Source organism: Coregonus lavaretus, assembly GCF_964263955.1.
Source record: "Coregonus lavaretus genome assembly, chromosome: 9".
Lineage (NCBI taxonomy): Eukaryota > Metazoa > Chordata > Actinopteri > Salmoniformes > Salmonidae > Coregonus > Coregonus lavaretus.
The window spans coordinates 43,248,054-43,268,972 of record NC_139996.1 but is presented as its reverse complement, the minus strand read 5'-3'; the positions used below and the strand labels follow the sequence as shown (position 1 = coordinate 43,268,972).

General features: G+C 43.6%; 1 protein-coding gene across 1 annotated transcript in view; it reads right to left on the bottom strand.

Moving 5' to 3' along the window:
• The window catches only part of LOC311135227 (receptor-type tyrosine-protein phosphatase zeta-like), a 69,025-nt gene that overhangs the window by 11,132 nt on the left and 36,974 nt on the right, over window positions 1–20,919 (bottom strand). Inside the window, exons 6-13 of the mRNA XM_084169166.1 lie at window positions 18,736–18,802; window positions 18,101–18,258; window positions 10,756–10,906; window positions 8,434–8,618; window positions 6,589–6,715; window positions 4,235–4,275; window positions 2,012–4,061; window positions 368–506 (exon numbers count right to left, since the gene is read on the bottom strand). Coding sequence (XP_084025292.1) covers window positions 368–506; window positions 2,012–4,061; window positions 4,235–4,275; window positions 6,589–6,715; window positions 8,434–8,618; window positions 10,756–10,906; window positions 18,101–18,258; window positions 18,736–18,802 — 2,918 coding nt within the window. The remainder of the gene's footprint in view (window positions 1–367; window positions 507–2,011; window positions 4,062–4,234; window positions 4,276–6,588; window positions 6,716–8,433; window positions 8,619–10,755; window positions 10,907–18,100; window positions 18,259–18,735; window positions 18,803–20,919) is intronic.

The window sequence follows — 20,919 nt, the reverse complement described above, 5'->3', positions numbered from 1 at the left end:
GCCAATTGTGCGCCGCCCTAAGGGACTCCCAATCACGGCCGGTTGTGATACAGCCTGGAATCAAACCAGGGGGTCTGTAGTGACGCCTCAAGCACTGAGATGCAGTAAACATCATCATAATACTCATCATCATCATTAGCTCTAATAATAATAATAATAATAATGGATCTAATAACAATCATTATGGATCTAATAATAATGGATTATGGCTCTAATAATAATCATTAAGGATCTAATAATAATGGATTATGGCTCTAATAATAATCATTATGGATCTAATAATAATGGATTATGGATCTAATAATAATCATTATGGATCTAATAATAATCATCCTCCTTCTCCTCCACCTGCTCCACCTGGTCTTACCTCCAGTAGATGAGGATGCCCACCAGGATGATGAGTCCTATGAAGGTGAGGGTGGAGACCACCGCCAGAGGGACCACGGCCCTCCTCTCCCTATCCCTGGCCAGACCCACCCTGGACTCATGGCTGCTGTTACTGGCCTCTGTAAGTGGGTTGAGAATAGATAAGGAGGGGTCAATGGATGAGGAGTGAGCTAATGTTGACTATTGAGACACACGACACAACTCCCACAACAAATCATTCACTCAATCAACTACTACATATTGACTCACGAACACTTCAGTAGTAAATCAACACACGCACTCATCGACACTCAATACCCAAGAACAAACATTGCAAAGGTTGAGCAAGTATTGCAATATAAACATATGTCATTTCACATAGAGGTGAGACAGCACTTGGCAAGTGAAACTTGAGTTAGCATCAAACTACTCTAGCATTTGAACTACATGTATTATCATTTTCAAACCAGTGAAAGGATAGCTATGTTGATAAAAAAAACTGCACCTTTAAAGAATAGTCCAACGTACCTTTATGTTCTAATACATAGAATAATTCAGAGCTCCTGCTTGAACTACGTAGACTTGTTGACTTCAATTTGAAACGCTACAGTAGACCTGTGCTTTAACATCTTTATACCCATTCAGCTAACAAATCTAAACCTCTGGCGACCTCTCTAAACCTTATACAATGGCGACAATGGATGAAAGTGAATACAAATGCTTTCACAAAGTTAACATGCACTAAAAGGTTAGTTCATGAGTATGGCTCGAAGCTTAAAGCACACAATGGCTTACATCTATGGGATTCTCAATGCAGCAAAGGTATAAGAAGTGTGAATGAGTGGAGACCATAAAAACCTATTGGCAAAACTGTTTTCTACCCGCTTCTAATGCAAAGGCTTGAATGCAGATAGTCGTTTCTATTGATGAGCTGTTTTGTCTGGGGTCTGAATATTGATAAAGATATGGGATATTATAGAGGATCTTCAAGGTCAAAAATCTGAAAAGATTCTAAACAGGGGCCCTGAGACTGTCTTAAGTGTTTTGTGAACTACATAGACTGTTTAATGGGGAATTAGACCACTCGTGCTCTGCTAAGGCAAACAATCTATTTCGGTGCGAGTTGTGATTTGCAAGAGATCTGCTGCCCTCTACTGGAGATGAAGTGCTCTAACCAATGGTGTTCACATGATGTTAGAGCAAATAAACAGTGGAGACAAAGGCATGTGCATGTAAATAAATATAACAGAAAACATGTAACAAAGAACACTGAAATGATGATGAACATGGACTTGATTGTGAACTTTGACATGAACTTGACACAGTATAGCTGCCTGGATCTAAATGGTTAGGTCTACAAATCAGAATGTATAAAAAAGTGATGTCTTCTACAAAGCAGAAAGGCCATGATGGTGAACACACACACAGGCACAAACACGCACACTCGCACACACACTTTCTTATTATGGGATTTTAGTTATCGTAGACAGGTGGTGTGTTAGGTGATGTGCCTCCTAAATTCCAGAGTATTTCCTGTTCCATTGGCATCATGGAAGCTGTAGTTTTCCCCCAATCCAACAGGTGCAGCACTGTGCTTTGCCTTGATGTACGGGGAGATGTTGCCCCCTTGTGGATGGTTCTTTACCTGCGACTGGCTCCTCCTCCTCAGAGTCTCTCTCTGTGCGCTCGGGGATACTGAAGTCTGAGGACATCTCGTTGTCGTATGGGCTCTCGTCCGGTCCCGAGCCACTCTGCTCCTCCCCACCTAGCGGCCAGGCCACCGCCGCAGTTACCGTGAATACTGTTGCTGTGCTCCCTGCCATCTCCGTGGCGACGGCACTGCCGCTCTCACTCTCAAAGTAAAACGCAGAGGAGCGTTCTTCATTGTCGGCATCCGTAGAGGCGGCGACCTCAGAGGTGAATGGGGGGGGGACGGTGGGGATGTAAGGGAGCGTGCCCTCCCCCGAGGCTGAACTCTGAACCCTGTCCCATTCCTCATCTAGCTCGTCCTGGGCTTCTCCCAACAGGGTCGAGCCAGACGCACTACTGTCTACCGTCTGCAGATCAGGGGTGAGGGTGGGGGTGACGGGGGAGGCCGTGGAGGAGGAAGAGGAGGAGGGGGCGGAGGTTCGGATTGCCGAGACCCAGCGGTCCTTGGAGCGGGACGGCGTGGCTGTAACAGAAACGTGCAGGTCACTATGGGAACCAGAGAGAGGAGGATGAGGAGGAACAGGAGGAGAGGAGGAGGAAGAGAAGAAAGGCTGACCTCCAGACGGGTTGGTGGAGCCCGCCAGAGATGAATGGATGAGATGGTCTAAGTCGCTACCGGAGGAGTAGAGTGCTAGGCTAGCCGCCCCCCAGTCAGACGTGGGCAGGGGGAGGTGAGCAGAGGCATGCAACCAGGAAGAGGACGAGGAGCCATCCAGCGAGCAGGTACACAATGACTCCACACCATTGCTAGCTACCGTGAACCCAGCGCCACCATCAACGACCCCCGACAGAGAAGACTCTACTACACCGCCCGTAGCATAACTAGAGTCCCCCAGCCCGCCAGACACAGAGTCAGTGAGGCCCGGGGTGGCCCTGGACAGAGAGAAGTCACTAGAGAGGAGAAGAGAAGGCTGCAGGGAAAGAGAGGCTGCAGGGAGCGGTCTAGAGGCTAGCTCAGACAGGTCTCGCTCGGCGGGCGTGTCAGGTAGAGTTTGAAGGGGGGGAGTGTCACTAAATAGTGGGGGGTCACCCGAGGCCATGGACGAAGAACCAGACAACACATCGCCATCACCACTATCATCATCGCCATCATCACTAACACCACGAGAGACTACTGTCTCCCAACCAGACAGGGGGTGTGAGGGGTGAGGGAGGAGAGACAGGGTGGGGGAGGAGCGTGAGGAGGGAGCGAGGAATGAGTCACCACTAGACAACAGTGCGGTAGCAGCATGCGGGGAGTCCCGAGCAGGAGGGGTCACAGACGACACAGGTCTAGACGAAGGAGGGACATGCAGGCAGGCTGTGGGGGCGTTGCTAGGGGTGGAGCCGGGGTAACCAGGGGTCGTCGTGTCACACACAGGAAGGGTGGAGGGGAGGATCTCACCGTTGAACACCGGCTGCGTGGTCTGCGAGAGAACGCTGCCGAAGGAGGAGGCAGTGGACGAAAACAAGGGCATGCTGGGACTTGTAGGCTGTGGTGGTACCCCCTGAAAGAGGGAGGGGGAAGAAGTGGCCACGGTCCAGCTTTCCGGAAGAGGGGTGGCCATGGAAACACTGCTGCCTTTGCCGCTTGGGACGGTCACGGGGCGCCCCATCCCTCTGCCCTTCTCCTTTCTGCTTGAGGAAGTGGTGATGTCATCAGTGCGAGACAGCGGCATGGTCGCTGTAGTGGTATACTTCTGGGTACTCCCCCTCCCTCTGCTGCCTGGTAAGACAGCCCCCTCTGCTGGAGCGCTGGTCGTGGTGCGGTCCCTTACCCTCGGCTCCGTGGATGTATGGGATCGCTTGGGCTGAGTGGTCTTGAAAGGAGACCCTGGAGTGATGGTTCTCCTCTGGACAGAAGGAGTGGTTGTTCTGATACCAGGCAAGGGGAGGCTTGGTGGGCCAGTGGTTGTTTTGGGCCTGGTCCTCGTAGAGCTTGGGGTGGTCCAGTCCATGTCATTGTCCTGGTCTTCAACCGGTTCAACCGGGGGTCCATAGTCCTCCTGGTGGGGAAATACACACAGTCACACACTACATATACTGATGCCTTGTAATGAGACACTACTCCTTGTCCTATGTCCTACGTTTAAATGAATGTTTTTATTGCAGTGCGCTACAGACAGTATCACCACATTGCATTATGAAATAAGCAAAATGTATGTTATATTATACTTACTTCCTCTTCAAATCCAGTAGAATCTGGATCAGGGGTGTCCTCTGAAAATAATCACAGATGAGAGCGTTAGAAACATTTTGGAAACAATAAAGTACCTTCCCTATGAGCAAAATATGTTTTTGGGAGGTAGAAAATATGTTTTTTCAATGTCTTGTGCTCACTGGGTTACTGTACGTATGTTCATACAAATACCTAACTAAGACTGATACTTGATATCTCTCAACATATTATGGTCAACAGTCTGACAAGTTACGAAGATAACAGCCTAGACATTGTTTTGTGTGATTGTTTTTCTTCTGGCTTCAATTTAGGGCTCTAATCAATCTGTAAAACTGAAGCATTACAGATTCTGCGTTATAAATTGAAAGGTAATTTCCGATTGAGCCGACATATGCAGCGTTTACCGTGAATGCAGTCTCCGCTAAAGCAGGAACATTGCCTTTAAATGTCAATCATGCTGTAAAGGTTCCACGATGCGGATTGAAGAGAGCCCTTAGTTACAACTTTGACAATTAGTAACAATGACATTATAATCTGAGATACTGGTCCCATTGACAAACCCAACGACGTTCTTACAGACAGACACTTTACTTTAAACGTAAATTAAAATGTAACTGAAAGAATAACCATAAGGAGACACTCACACACACAAACAGGTTGAGTATATGTGAAAACCATTCTGTTTTTGATGGTAGGTTTTTGATGAATTGGGTGCAACACTGTATTTTAATTCACAGATTGGTCTTCAGGTCCAGGATAAAAGCTTGAGAAAAATCTTCGGAAGCTTGATATCCACATCTTTCAATGGGTCCACAGTATATGAAGCGGCAAAAAATTAGATAGTATGAACCTATATTAGAAATCTTTGTGAATATGTTGCTGTCTCACCAGGTGAGGTGAGGGAGAGAGAGAGAGAGAGAGAGAGAGAGAGAGAGAGAGAGAGAGAGAGAGAGAGAGAGAGAGAGAGAGAGAGAGAGAGAGAGAGAGAGAGAGAGAGAGAGAGAGAGAGAGAGAGAGAGAGAGAGAGAGAGAGAGAGAGAGAGAGAGAGAGAGAGAGAGAGAGAGAGAGAGAGAGAGAGAGAGAGAGAGAGAGATGAGGAGAGAGAGAGAGAGAATGACAGGAGAGAGAGAGAATGACAGGAGAGAGAGAGAGAGAATGACAGGAGGGAGAAGTTATCCACAGGTAGTACTTCCGGGTCAGCACAAACTGAGTGTTAACACACCCATGCACATGCACACACAGGCCCACGCACACATCCTCTTACCTGGATGGGACTAAGTTACACATCATGGAGGCCTCAGGCCAGATCAGAGTGGGTTTGTAAAGCATGAGGTGGGTTTTTAAAAAGTTAAGTGGAGAGGGAAGGGATGAATGAATGAATTCACAAACGCGATTCACAAATGTGATGTTTTGTCACCACAATTGTCACAGCGCATTCGGTCACACAATTGTATCAAGTCATTTGGATGAGTGTACACAATTCATGCACATCGAAATATGATACAGAGGATTTTTAGCAAGACAAGATGTGTTTATTATAAACGTACAATTCAGCAGATACAGAGTACCCATCATTTCATACAAATGCTGCACATAAGCAAACATCCTCTTACTGTGACAGGAGGAAAAGATGCCATTTCAAAACAAAAGTGCAATTTTTTGTATTTTGTGTGACATAGAAGGGACACATGGAATCATCTTTGACCTTAACCAAACAGATTGAGGGGGTCATTCTTCGTCTTAGAAATCAAAGCACATTTGAAAAAGGTACAAAGAAAGGCGGACAGAAGATTTGACCAGAGACAGAGTACACTACACGCAGTACATTTACTGTGGCACATAGAGGAACTGTGTGCATGTTTAAAGGAACAGAACTGGACAGAGAGAGAAGACACAGTGAGACTGAGGGGTGGGGGGGGGGTGCTTCAAATCACAAACAACATCATACAGGGAGCATGGCCAAGACGGCTGGGGAAACAGAAGTGTCTCTGGAAACCAGTGACAGTTCGGTGGGTGTGAAATGTGTGGTCATTTGTGGACATACGTGGACACCAATCAGAAACCACGACAGAACTATATCTTAACTTCTTCAGAATTCCCAATCTGTTAATTCTCTATCTGAGAAGCCTTCAGGGCATCTTATCTGCAAACTGACTGACTAGACTACACTAGTGGTAAGTGTGACTTTGCTGTTAAGACCTACCATTAAAGCGATACAGTAAAGGGAACTGGTTTGCAAATGATCAACCATCTATGTTTGGTCTCTACTCTCTATATCATCAGAACGCTACGGCAGAGTATACCCCCTATGTACGGTCTGTGTAGACGTATTGACGGTCGCGGTCGCTCTTACCGGGGTCGTCGATCGGCATGTCGACGGTCAGCTGCTCGCTCACGCGGCCGTACAGACCGTTGGTGCAGACCGCCATGACCTGAACCACGTAGCTGGTGTTGGCCATCAGGTCCTGCAATATGGCCCCCTGGGGAAAGACAGGGAGAGGGGAGTACATGGGATTTAGGGTGGTGGTGGTGATGGAGATGGAGATGTGGAGGGTTATACCTTTATAGCATCTGTTCTTGCATTCAATCATTCTATGGTTCTTTAGTTTCTTTGTTTGTTTCTTCAGTCATTCATTCCTTAATTTGTTCATTTACACAAACCTTCCAAAATGTGATTGACAGGGTTTGGTTATCAGCGTGTGTTAGTTTGCTGAGCTCCAGCTCACAAGCATTAGTTCCGTGAACCACCCCCGCTACATACAGTTGAAGTCGGAAGTTTACATACACCTTAGCCAAATACATTTAAACTCAGTTTTTCACAATTCCTGAGATTTAATCCTAGTATAGATTCCCTGTTTTAGGTCAGTTAGGATCACCACTTCATTTTAAGAATGTGAAATGTCAGAATAATAGTAGAGAGAATGATTTATTTCATAAATCTTGGCCCATTCCTCCTGACAGAGCTGATGTAACTGAGTCAGGTTTGTAGGTCTCCTTGCTCGCACACACTTTTTCAGTTCTGCCCACAAATCTTCTATAGGATTGAGGTCAGGGCTTTGTGATGGCCACTCCAATACCTTGACTTTGGTGTCCTTAAGCCATTTTGCCACAACTTTGGAAGTATGCTTGGGGTCATTGTCCATTTGGAAGACCCATTTGCGACCAAGCTTTAACTTCCTGACTGATGTTCAATATATCCACATAATTTTCCTTCCTCATGATGCCATCTATTTTGTGAAGTGTACCAGTCCCTCCTGCAGCAAAGCACCCCCACAGCATGATGCTGCCACCTCCGTGCTTCATGGTTGGGATGGTGTTCTTCGGCCTGCGACCCACCCCCTTTTTCCTCCAAACATAACGATGGTCATTATGGCCAAACAGTTATATTTTTGTTTAATCAGACCAGAGGACATCTCTCCAAAAAGTACGATCTTTGTCCCGGTTTTGGAGCAGTGGCTTCTTCCTTGCTGAGCGGCCTTTCAGGTTATGTCGATATAGGACTCGTTTTACTGTGGATATAGATACTTTTGTAGCTGTTTCCTCCAGCATCTTCACAAGGTCCTTTGCTGTTGTTCTGGGATTGATTTGCACTTTTTGCACCAAAGTATGTTCATCTCTAGGAGACAGAACGCGTCTCCTTCCTGAGCGGTATGACGGCTGCGTGGTCCCATGGTGTTTATACTTGCTTACTATTGTTTGTACAGATGAACATGGTACGTTCAGGCGTTTGGAAATTGCTCCGAAGGATGAACCAGACTTGTGGAGGTCTTGGCTGATTTCTTTTGATTTTCCCATGATGTCAAGCAAAGAGGCACTGAGTTTGAAAGTAGGCCTTGAAATACATCCACAGGTACACCTCCAATTGACTCAAATTATGTCAATTAGCCTATCAGAAGCTTCTAAAGCCATGACATCATTTTCTGGAATTTTCCAAGCTGTTTAAAAGGCACAGTCAACATAGTGTATGTAAACCTCTGACCCACTGGAATTGTGATACAGTGAATTATAAGTGAAATAATCTGTCTGTAAACAATTGTTTGAAAAATTACTTGTGTCATGCACAAAGTAGATGTCGTAACCGACTTGCTAAAACTATAGTTTGTTAACAAGAAATTTGTGGAGTGGTTGAAAAACAAGTTTTAATGACTCCAACCTAAGTGTATGTAAACCTCCGACTTCAACTGTAAATGTCCCTCACCACATCCTGGTCTCCGTCGGTCAGGTACTCGAAGGCTGGAGGGTCCTCTCCCTGGGCCAGCTTGTAGGTAACTGAGTACTTCTCTATCCCGGCGTCGTACACCGCCCGTGGCCGCTCCCACATCACCAGCAGGCTGGTCAGGTTATGGGGGTCTGCCTGCACGTTCTCCGGCTCTGAACTGCAGACTGACAGAGAGAGAGAGAGAGAGAGAGAGAGAGAGAGAGAGAGAGAGAGAGAGAGAGAGAGAGAGAGAGAGAGAGAGAGAGAGAGAGAGAGAGAGAGAGAGAGAGAGAGAGAAAGAGAGAGAGAGAGAAGAGAGAGAGAGAGAGAGAGAGAGAGAGAGAGAGAGAGAGAGAGAGAGAGAGAGAGAGAGAGAGAGAGAGAGAGAGAGAGAGAGAGAGAGAGAGAGAGAGAGAGAAATAAATCCAAATTATTTTAGATTCTTAAGAATTCAACGTAAAATAATCACTTGCAGTGGTACAAAGAAATGTGTAGAATAAATGTCAAACTTCATTCCTGGCACCAAAACCAGAATATTTGTTCTCAATTTTGCATGGGGGAATAATGGTCATCACAACTGGGTGTTTCTTCCGTTAAGAGGGATAAATCTGTGCCTCATGCCTGTGTCAAAGGTCACCATCAAAGATTAGTGCTCCGGCACTAATGCAGCTCACAGACACACTGAGACCCTGGGATTAACACAGATTAGAGGGGGGAGAAAGAGATTTAAATCAATTAAAATGAGACCTGAGACAATGGCCAGGGACAATAACTGAACTGTTGACACATTTCCTACACGATCTACGCTAAAGCCTGCACTTCAGTTTACTTAGTCACTTATCATCTTTGCCCAGAAGGGTCATAAGGGCGTCACAAGAGTAGACCATGGAAATCATTTGGGGTGTTTTTTATGTTTTTAATGATGCTGAGGGACTTAAGAAAGAGAGACTCACATTTGTACTAACTCATTTTGAGCACAAGAGGGCAGAGAGGAGCAAAGAAACAGCAGTCTTTTTCAGTCTTTATTTTATTTTGTTGTGACGTGCATCTCACACCTATTCATGTACATAATATATAATATTCAATGCGCTGTATCCATTTTCCAAAGACGTTTGGAAAGTGCTCTATGAAAGTGAGGGGCCAGCCACAGACTCTGAGCAGGTAACCTAGCAACACCTAGCGACCACCAGGTCTAAAAAAAGAGGGGAGAGAACTTCAAACTGAGAGACTAATATCAATGCTGGCATGACACGTAAAGTAGGGAGAGAGATAGAGAGAGATGCGAGAGAGGGAGTGCTGTCCCTAGTGTATTAGCCTGGTGCCTAAGCAATTAAATTCCCCTTTCAAGGATATAAGGAGAGTCTGGGTATAATTAAGAGAGGCACACACACACAGATGCTGACACACATGCTGTCTTATATTGAATGCCTGCCAGCATGCCACATGCTAGTTAAAGTCCTGATTAATGCTGATGTCTAACCAGTCGAAAACACACATCAAACTGCCATCACGGCTTTAGAAGGGTCAGGAACCAGTATGATCCATTAAATTAGCTCTGTGAGACAGCCACAGTGTACAGTGTATGTGTCTGTATATATGTGTGTGTGTGTGTGTGTGTGTGTGTGTGTGTGTGTGTGTGTGTGTGTGTGTGTGTGTGTGTGTGTGTGTGTGTGTATGTGTGTGTGTGTGTGTGTGTGTGTGCGTGCATGTGTGTCACAGATTACATTTGCCCATAACAAGGTGCAGGTTCTCAGTTGGGTTACCAGTACTTGCCTCGTATGTATCAAAATCCACCTATGACATTTTAATAGGCCACCAAAAGTGTCACAAATATATTTGGGATGTTTGTTATTGGTATGATGCTACGTTCTGCTCAGAATTAAATATGCTATGCTCTGCTGCAATGACAATGTAGGCTTAATACATATTAATCCTCTATTTCTCTGTGAGTTACTTGACAGCCGACTTTTTTCCAGCCCAGCATTAACAAACCTGAATCTATTCATCACCTAATCATCAAGACCATGATTAGTTGAATCAGGTGTTAGTGCCAAGAACCAGGAGTGAATACGACAGATGGTTGGATGGTTTATTGGAGACAGACAAGACAGACAAGACAGACAAGACAGACCAGACAGACAGACAGACAGACAAGACAGACAAGACAGACAAGACAGACAAGACAGACAAGACAGACAAGACAGACAAGACAGACAGACAGACAGACAGACAGACAGACAGACAGACAGACAGACAGACAGACAGACAGACAGACAGACAGACAGACAGGCAGGCAGACAGACAGGACAGACAGGTACATACTGGGAGTGAGGACCTCCTCTGTGCCGGTGTAGGAGGAGAAGGCCTGGCCCATGAACTGCTGCTGCTGCTCCCTGTAGTTGTTCTGCAGGTAGTCCATCAGCATCACGTAGCCCGCCTGCTGCATGGTCATCACCTCACAGAACATCTCCAGCTACAACACAATGCAATGAACAGTTATAACCTCTTATGACCCCTCATAGCATAACCTCAAAATAATGTCACAGAGGAAGTCTGCTACGTGGTCATCACCTCACAGAACATCTCCAGCGACAACACATGCAACCAACACATTCATAAACATATTATTACATAGCTATAACATGTCTTAATGTTATATAGCCTGCTATATGGTCATCACCTCACAGAACATCACCAGCTACAATACAATACAACCAACACATTCATACAGTACAATGCCTCTGTGACTTCTAGGAAGATTTTATCCCACTTAACCCCAACATTTATCCAGGTTTTAGCCATCATTGTAAAGCCCTAGTTATTTTGTTGCTTTGACAAAGTCATTTCTGAAGATTGTTATTTATTTTATGTGATTAGTGATTCCTTTACGTGTGTCCCTCAGTTTAAGGTCGACCCTGTACGTGAATTGAACTCTCCTTTAAATATGGTGAAACTATTCCTTTTTAAATATTTATTTCAAAATATATATTGAACATCTAATAGTAAAATCATAGTGTAAAAGCAGGTGAGCTGGTTCTACTCTTTTTGGCCATTTTCTGGTGTTTTGTGGTGGAAAAATGAGAGGGTCGAAAATAACAGGTCAACCCTGTTACCTACCCATAGATAGATAGGCTAGAAAGGTTTTAACAATGTAATTTTTTGGTGAAGCTCGCGTTCAATTGCCACTCCCTGTTGCACACAACAAGATTATATTCCCCCTGTCAGAAGGGGATTTATGGCTGATATAAGTTTAAATCGTCAACCCTCTTATGGTCAACCCTGTTACTTTATTTGGCACTTAGTACGCACTTACTATAGTCTTTTTTTATTTATTTAACCTCTTGCGATTGGAAAACTTGTTTTTTATTAAATTGAATATGTGCTCTTTATGACAGAATGTTAAAATTAGGTGAAATCAAAATTATTATAATTTTTTTACCAAGTTACACTTCTCAAAAGGCACTGAATTGGAGGCACGACCCACATACTAGCAAATTACTATTATCATCAATTTTCACATAGACCTTCAAAACTACGGGTCATACAGTATTCAGTCCTCACACAGGCCATCAGTAACAATTTGTTGTAAATAAGAACATTGTATATACAAATTTGATCTTAATTGACTGGTAAAAAAAGGAAAAGGAAAAATAAATAAACACATGCTAGACACACGCATGGATGCATGTCATATACAGTGCATTCTGAAAGTATTCAGACCCCTTAACTTTTTTCACATTTTGTTGCGTTACAGCCTTATTCTAAAATGGATTAAATAATTTTTTCCCCTTAATCAATCTACACACAATACCCCATAATGACAAAGGAAAAACACGTTTTTAGAAATGTTTGCAAATGTATTAAAAATAAAAAATGTAAATATCACATTTACATAAGTATTCAGACCCTTTACTCAGTACTTTGTTGAAGCGAATACAGCCTTGGGTCTTCTTGGGTAGGATGCTACAAGCTTAGCACACCTGCATTTGGGGAGTTTCTCCCATTCTTGTCTGCAGATCCTCTCAAGCTCTGTCAGGTTGGATGGGAGCGTCGCTGCACAGCTATTTTCAGGTCTCTCCAGAGATGTTCGATCGGGTTAAAGTCCGGGCTCTGGCTGGGCCACTCAAGGACATTCAGAGAATTGTTCCGAAGCCACTTCTGCGTTGTCTGCGCTGTGTGCTTTGGGTCGTTGTTCTGTTGAAAGGTGAACCTTTGCCCCAGTCTGAGGTCCTGAGCGCTCTGGAGCAGGTTTTCATCATGGATCTCTCTTTACTTTGCTCCGTTCATCTTTCCCTCGATCCTGACTAGTCTCCCAATCCCTGCAGCTGAAAAACATCCCCACAGCATAATGCTGCCAATACCATGCTTCACCGTATGGATGGTGCTTGGTTTCCTCCAGACGTGACGCTTGACATTCAGGCCAAAGAGTTCAATCTTGGTATAATCAGGCCAGATAATCTTGTTTCTCATGGTCTGAGAGTCTTTTAGGTGCCTTTTGGCAAACTCCAAGCGAGTGGCTTTCATCTGGCAAACCTTTGACTGGTACTGTACATACCTACATACACATACATACACACATATACAGTTGAAGTCGGAAGTTTACATACACTTACTCGTATTTCAACCACTCCACACATTTCTTCTTAACAAACTATAGTTTTGGCAAGTCGGTTAGGACATCTACTTTGTGCATGACACAAGTAATTTTTCCAACAATTGTTTACAGACAGATTATTTCACTTATAATTCACTGTATCACAATTCCAGTGGGTCAGAAGTTTACTTACACTAAGTTGACTGTGCCTTTAAACAGCTTGGAAAATTCCAGAAAAGGATGTCATGGCTTTAGAAGCTTCTGATAGGCTAATTGACATCATTTGAGTCAATTGGAGGTGTACCTGTGGATGTATTTCAAGGCCTACTTTCAAACTCAGTGCCTCTTTGCTTGACATCATGGGAAAATCAAAAGAAATCAGCCAAGACATCAGAAAAAAAATTGTAGACCTCCACAAGTCTGGTTCATCCTTCGGAGCAATTTCCAAACGCCTGAAGGTACCACGTTCATCTGTACAAACAATCGAAAGCAAGTATGAACACCATAGGACCACGCAGCCGTCATACCGCTTAGGAAGGAGACACGTTCTGTCCGCTAGAGATGAACGTACTTTGGTGCGAAAAGTGCAAATCATTCCCAGAACAACAGCAAAGGACCTTGTGAAGATATTGGAGGAAACAGGTACAAAAGTATCTATATCCACAGTAAAACAAGTCCTATATCGACATAACCTGAAAGGCCGCTTAGCAAGGAAGAAGCCACTGCTCCAAAACCGCCATAAAAAAGCCAGACTACGGTTTGCAACTGCACATGGGGACAAAGATCACACTTTTTGGAGAAATGTCCTCTGGTCTGATGAAACAAAAATAGAACTGTTTGGCCATAATGACCATCGTTATGTTTGGAGGAAAAAGGGGGCTGCTTGCAAGCCAAAGAACACCACACCAACCGTGAAGCACAGGGGTGGCAGCATCATGCTGTGGGGGTGCTTTGCTGCAGGAGGGACTGGTGCACTTCACAAAATAGATGGCATCATGAGGAAGGAAAATTATGTGGATATATTGAAGCAACATCTCAAGACATTCGTCAGGAAGTTAAAGCTTGGTCGCAAATGAGTCTTCCAAATGGACAATGACCCCAAGCATACTTCCAAAGTTGTGGCAAAATGGCTTAAGGACAACAAAGTCAAGGTATTGGAGTGGCCATCACAAAGCCCTGACCTCAATCCTATAGAAAATGTGTGGGCAGAACTGAAAAAGCGTGTGTGAGCAAGGAGGCCTATGAAAACCTGACTCAGTTACACCAGCTCTGTCAGGAGGAATGGGCCATTGTCCATTTGGAAGACCCATTTGCGACCAAGCTTTAACTTCCTAACTGATGTCTTGAGATGTGGCCAAACAGTTTTGTTTCATCAGACCAGAGGACATTTCTCCAAAAAGTACGATCTTTGTCCGCATGTGCAGTTGCAAACCGAAGTTTGGCTTTTATATGGTGGTTTTGGAGCAGTGGCTTCTTCCTTGCTGAGCAGCCTTTCAGGTTATGTGGATATAGGACTCATTTTACTGTGGATATAGATACTTTTGTACTTGTTTCTCCAGCATCTTCACAAGGTTCTTTGCTGTTGTTCTGGGATTGATTTGCACTTTTCGCACCGAAGTACGTTCATCTCTAGGAGACAGAACGCGTCTCCTTCCTGAGCACTATGATGGCTGCGTGGTCCCATGGTGTTTATACTTGCGTACTATTATTTGTACAGATGAACGTGGTACCTTCAGGCATTTGGAAATTGCTCCCAAGGATGAACCAGACTTGTGGAGGTCTACAACTTTTTTCTGAGGTCTTGGCTGATTTCTTTTGATTTTCCCATGATGTCAAGCAAAGAGGTACTGAGTTTGAAGGTAGGCCTTGAAATACATCCACAGGTACACCTCCAATTCACTCAAATGATGTCAATTAGCCTATCAAAAGCTTTTAAAGCCATGTTTAAAGGCACAGTCAACTTACTGTATGTAAACTTCTGACCCACTGGAATTGTGTTACAGTGAATTATAAGTGAAATAATCTGTCTGTAAACAATTCTTGGAAAAATTACTTGTGTCATGCACAAATTAGATGTCCTAACCGACTTGCCAAAACTATAGTTTGTTAACAAGAAATGTGTGGAGTGGTTGAAAAACGAGTTTTAATGATTCCAACCTAAGTGTATGTAAACTTCCGACTTACAGTACCAATCAAAAGTTTGGACACACCTGCTCATTCCAGGTTTTTCTTTATTTTTACTATTTTATACATTGTAGAATAATAGTGACTACAGTCATGGTCAAAAGTTTTGAGAATGACACAAATATATATATTTTTTCAGTTTTTATGATGGCAATTTGCATATACTCCAGAATGTTATGAAGAGTAATCAGATGAATAGCAATTAATTTCAAAGTCCCTCTTTGCCATGAAAATGAACTTAATCCCAAAAAAACATTTCCACTGCATTTCAGCCCTGCTACAAAAGGACCAGCTGGAGCTGGAGATCACTCTGTCATGCTGATTGAGTTAGAATAACAGACTGGAAGCTTTAAAAGGAGGGTGGTGCTTGAACTCATTGTTCTTCCTCTGTTAACCATGGTTACCTGCAAGGAAACACGTGCCGTCATCATTGCTTTGCACAAAAAGGACTTCACAGGCAAGGATATTGCTGCTAGTAAGATTTCACCTAAATCAACCATTTATCGGATCATCAAGAACTTCAAGGAGAGAGGTTAAATTGTTGTGAAGAAGGCTTCAGGGCGCCCAAGAATGTCCAGCAAGCGCCAGGACGTCTCCTAAGGTTGATTCAGCTGCGGGATCGGGGCACCACCAGTGCAGAGCTTGCTCAGGAATGGCAGAAGGCAGGTGTGAGTGCATCTGCACGCACGGTGAGGCGAAGACTTTTGGAGGATGGCCTGGTGTCAAGAAGGGCAGCGTGGAAGTCACTTCTCTCCAGGAAAAACATCAGGGACAAACTGATATTCTGCGAAAGGTACAGAGATTGGACTGCTGAGGACTGGGGTAAAGTCATTTTCTCTGATGAATCCCCTTTCCGATTGTTTGGGGCATCCGGAAAAAAGCTTTTCTGGAGAAGACAAGGTGAGCGCTACCATCAGTCCTGTGTCATGCCAACAGTAAAACATCCTGAGACCATTCATGTGTGGGGTTGCTTCTCAGCCAAGGGAGTGGGCTCACTCACAATTTTGTTAAATAAAATGCACATTAATTACTTAAAAATCATACAATGTGATTTTCTGGATTTTTGTTTTAGATTCCGTCTCTCACAGTTGAAGTGTACCTATGATAAAAATGACAGACATCTACATGCTTTGTAAGTAGGAAAACCTGCAAAATCGGCAGTGTATCAAATACTTGTTCTCCCCACTGTATATATGTTGTACTGACACAGTATGTTTTACATGAGTTATCTTGTTGTTATTAGTTGTTATTAGTCCCAACCTTCAGCTCCATTCAACCCCTCCCATCTATCTCTTAACACCATCCATATTGGATTTGTATTTGCCATATATCTTTCAACTGTGCTGTGATGTTTCACAAAAGTTCTGAACCTAAATTGAAAATAAACATTTTTTGCTAAAAGCATTATTTAACGCTGTCAAAGGTGCTTCAACAAAGTACTGAGTAAAGGGTCTGAATACTTATGTAAATAAGCTATTTTTGTTTGTTATTTTTAATACATTTGCAAAAATTTCTAAAAACCTATTTTTGCTTTGTCATCATGAGGTATTGTGTGTAGATTGATGAGGGGAAAAAATAATGTAATCCATTTTAGAATAAGGCTGTAACGTAACAAAATGTGGAAAAAGTGAAGGGGTCTGAATACTTTCCGAATGCACTGTACACCTCTTCTGCAGTTGATTGTGTAACACTGTACAGAACACTGGTCCTCTGACTCACACAGCATTCCAACCACAGTGGCTGTGAGTGTGACCAGGGGCCAAAACCGTGACTCAGGCAACCTCTGTAACAGCCATTGGTATGTACAAATGTAATGATAGGTGTGGTGTTGTTTAGAAACACACAGTAGTATTCATGATGATTATGGCGCTCTTATGGTAACATTTTTTACAAATACTTTTGCATATGCACTGTAAATGCATCAACTGCTTTTAAATGCTTACACATGAATAGTTATTAGTTAGTTATTGTAAAGTGTTATCAAAACAACAAATATGTGGATAATGTCATTTGAATATATAGGCTGCTGTATGCACGACTGGCAATATGGTAATGCTATCACATAAAAGCTAGTATATGCCTTGAGGGAGTGTTTGAAAAGCTACCAAGCTACACAAGAGGAACAATTCTCCCAAAATGGCCTTTCAAAGTGTTTTGAAACATGAGACGTGACATTACCATACCATACATAACCGAAAATAGGCAGACTGAAAGCCAGTGTAAATGGAAAAAGGGTGTGTGAGGCTTGTGTCAGACAACAGGATGTCAACAGTTAAAGACTTAAAAGGATTTGTGATTTGTGATTGACAGATATACACAAGCTGTCATTAAATCAAACAAATAAAGGCACAGAGGCCTTTACTCTGCTTAAACTGAAACGCATGGTGCTGACACACACACACACACACACACACACACACACACACACACACACACACACACACACACACACACACACACACACACACACACACACACACACACACACACTCAGAGAGCCACAACCAATTACAGACATAAATCAAAAGCAAAGGACTGGCACAAAGTCAGACACAAAAACAAAAAGATACAGGCGCTGGCATAATGAAACAGACTAGCAGTGACTTGTGAAAATAACCTTATGCAATGCCCTTTACTATACAGATGAAGCAGTGTATGTTAAGGCCCCACCCAACCCATTCACACTCTAAAAGACAGCTGTCAACAGACAGTGGATGAACAGTGAGAAAAGGTGGTGCTCCCACTCTCCCTCTCTCTCTTTCTGTCTCTCATGCTCTCTTCTTCTGTACTGACAAAAACAATATTTCCACACACTCTCTGATTTCATACATGCACACAGGCACACACACGTGCACATGGATGTACACACACACTCACACACAGACCCACCTGCGTGTCGGAGATGGACACAGTGTTCTTGAAGACGATCCACTCCACGGTCTCAGTGCAGGGTGGGGTGGTGAGGGAGCCGTTGTAGATGAAGTACTTCTCTGTGGAGTTGGGCAGGAGGCCCCGGAGAGAGAAGGGACCCACCATCCCACTCTTACCTAGAGAGGGGGAAAGTGTAGGGAAGGCAGACAGAGAAGCAAAAGTGAAATAGAGGAACAGATCAAAAGGAAGAGAGAATGACAGACAACGATAGAGGATAAACGATAGAGGGTAAACATAAAGAAAAAAGTGTGTATGTGTGTTTGTGCATGCGTGCATGCCTGGGTGTTACATTATGGCACAGTGAGGTAGTGGGTGTATGATTGTGGGGGATAGTGGCCCTTGAATTGACATAAAATGAGTTGATGCACTCTGTAATGCCTACCTGCATGGCAAACTTCAACCTCCATTAGCATTAACTATCTTCTGTACAACAAACATTTACTGAAACTTAGGAACAGTGCTGTGCAGTAATACATTGATAATGAAATGCAAGGGAGATAATTATGGTTGTGCTCACAGCAGATTATTATATATATATTTTTAAGTTGATTGGTTGAGGTTAGAGTTATTAGGGTTAAGCCAGGTTGACATACCGAATCGGCTGACACTGTTGATTCCATCGATAATGGCTATGTATTTGTCATTGTCTTCGACACTCGTCTGTAAAGAGCGAAAGGCAGCAGGTTAGTCAGGCATCTCAAAAGTCTACAGTGGCTTCCTCTACTCATCTCCTCCCCCTTACCTTTTTGTATCCCTACATTTCTTAGGCTGCTTTAAAGGGGCAATCTGCAGTTGCTTCATCCATTTTAGGACATAAATTAATTATATGTACCCATTGATTCTTGAAGAATATAACTTATAAAGGCCTCATGAGCTTAGTTCAACTGTCGTACCCAATCAGAACCCAAAATATAAGCGTGTTTTACTATATTGTTTGTAAACAAAGTAAATATAAATAAACCCAATGTAGCCTCATAATAATGGCTAAAACTATAATCTTGATATAATGCATGGCCAGTCCTTGTATACATAGCTTTGTCTATGAATTTGAGAGTGGTTACATTTCTCCAGCCCCATCCCTCAGCTTTTTACTGAAACAGGGGCTCCTGAGTGGCGCAGTGGTCTAAGGCACTGCATCGCAGTGCTAACTGTGCCACTAGAGATCCTGGTTCGAATCCAGGCTCTGTCGCAGCCGGCCGCGACCGGGAGACTCATGGGCGGCGCACAATTGGCCCAGCGTCGTCTAGGGTAGGGGAGGGAATGGCCGGCAGGGATGTAGCTCAGTTGATAGAGCATGGCGTTTGCAACGCCAGGGTTGTGGGTTCGATTCCGACGGGGGGCCAGTATAAAAAAAATATGTAATCACTAACTGTAAGTCGCTCTGGATAAGAGCGTCTGCTAAATGACTAAAATGTAAATGTAAAATGAGTCCACTTTGTTATTGTTTCAACTGCTGAATGCCCCTTTAAAGATGTGACCCGCTTAGCTGAAGCTAACACTGATGCTAAGCTGAAGCTAACACTGATGCTAAGCTAAAGCCAACACTGATGTTAAGCTAATAGCTAAAGACTTGATATTCCACAGCTGACCATCTATGTAGCATGTCTAATCTCTGCTCAGTCTGATGCTGTAGTGGGTAATCCGTTCCACTATCCTGTCCCCTTTGATTTCCCAGGTGGGCAGCGGAGTGTAGCCTAACATGTGTGGTTTAATCTCCTCAACACACGCTCACACACATGGTATTGACCTGCTGGTATTCTACACTGTCAGTTACTGCCAGGCTGTTTATTCAGTAAAGGTACTGTTTAGACTAGTCAAGTAGATACAGTAAGTCATCCCTCATTGACTATGAAAAGCGTTGCTGGTATGGATGCAAAATTATCCACCAAACACTCTTGACACAGGTCACAAACACACGCGCGCGCGCACACACACACATCCACACAAAATCAAATGCATCGGCACACTCCGCTTCCTGTCAGTGTCAACAGATGACATACTTGTCAAGAACACCCACTCCCGCCAATCTACAGTACCTACCTACCTGAACTCACACACACACCCACCCACACCCACACCACACACACACACACACACACACACACACACACACACACACACACACACACACACACACACACACACACACACACAGGGGAAAGCCTCTGGCTTGAGCTACACTTAACACTCCATATACTCCAGACATTCATTATATGGCCATAGTAGGTCAAAACATACAGACCAGTGGTGGAAAAAGTACCCATTGTCATACTTGAGTAAAAGTAAAGATACCTTAATAGAAAGTGACTCAAGTAAAAGTGAAAGTTACCCAATAAAATACTACTTGAGTAAAAGTCTAAAAGTATTTGGTTTTAAATATATATCAGTATCAAAAAAGTATCAAAAGTAAACGTAATTGCTAAAATATAATTTGAAAGTAAATGTAAAAGTATAAATCATTTCAAATTCCTTATATTAATTTTACATTTACATTTACATCATTTAGCAGACGCTCTTATCCAGAGCGACTTACAAATTGGTGCATTCAACTTATGATAGCCAGTGGGACAACCACTTTTTTTTATGGGGGAGTGGGGTGGAAGGATTACTTTTATACTATTCCAGGTATTCCTTAAAGAGGTAGGGTTTCAAGTGTCTCCGGAAGGTGGTCAGTGACTCCGCTGTCCTGGCGTCATGGGGGAGCTTGTTCCACCATTGGGGTGCCAGAGCAGCGAATAGCTTTGCAGTACTGGGCTGAGCGGGAACTGTGCTTCCGT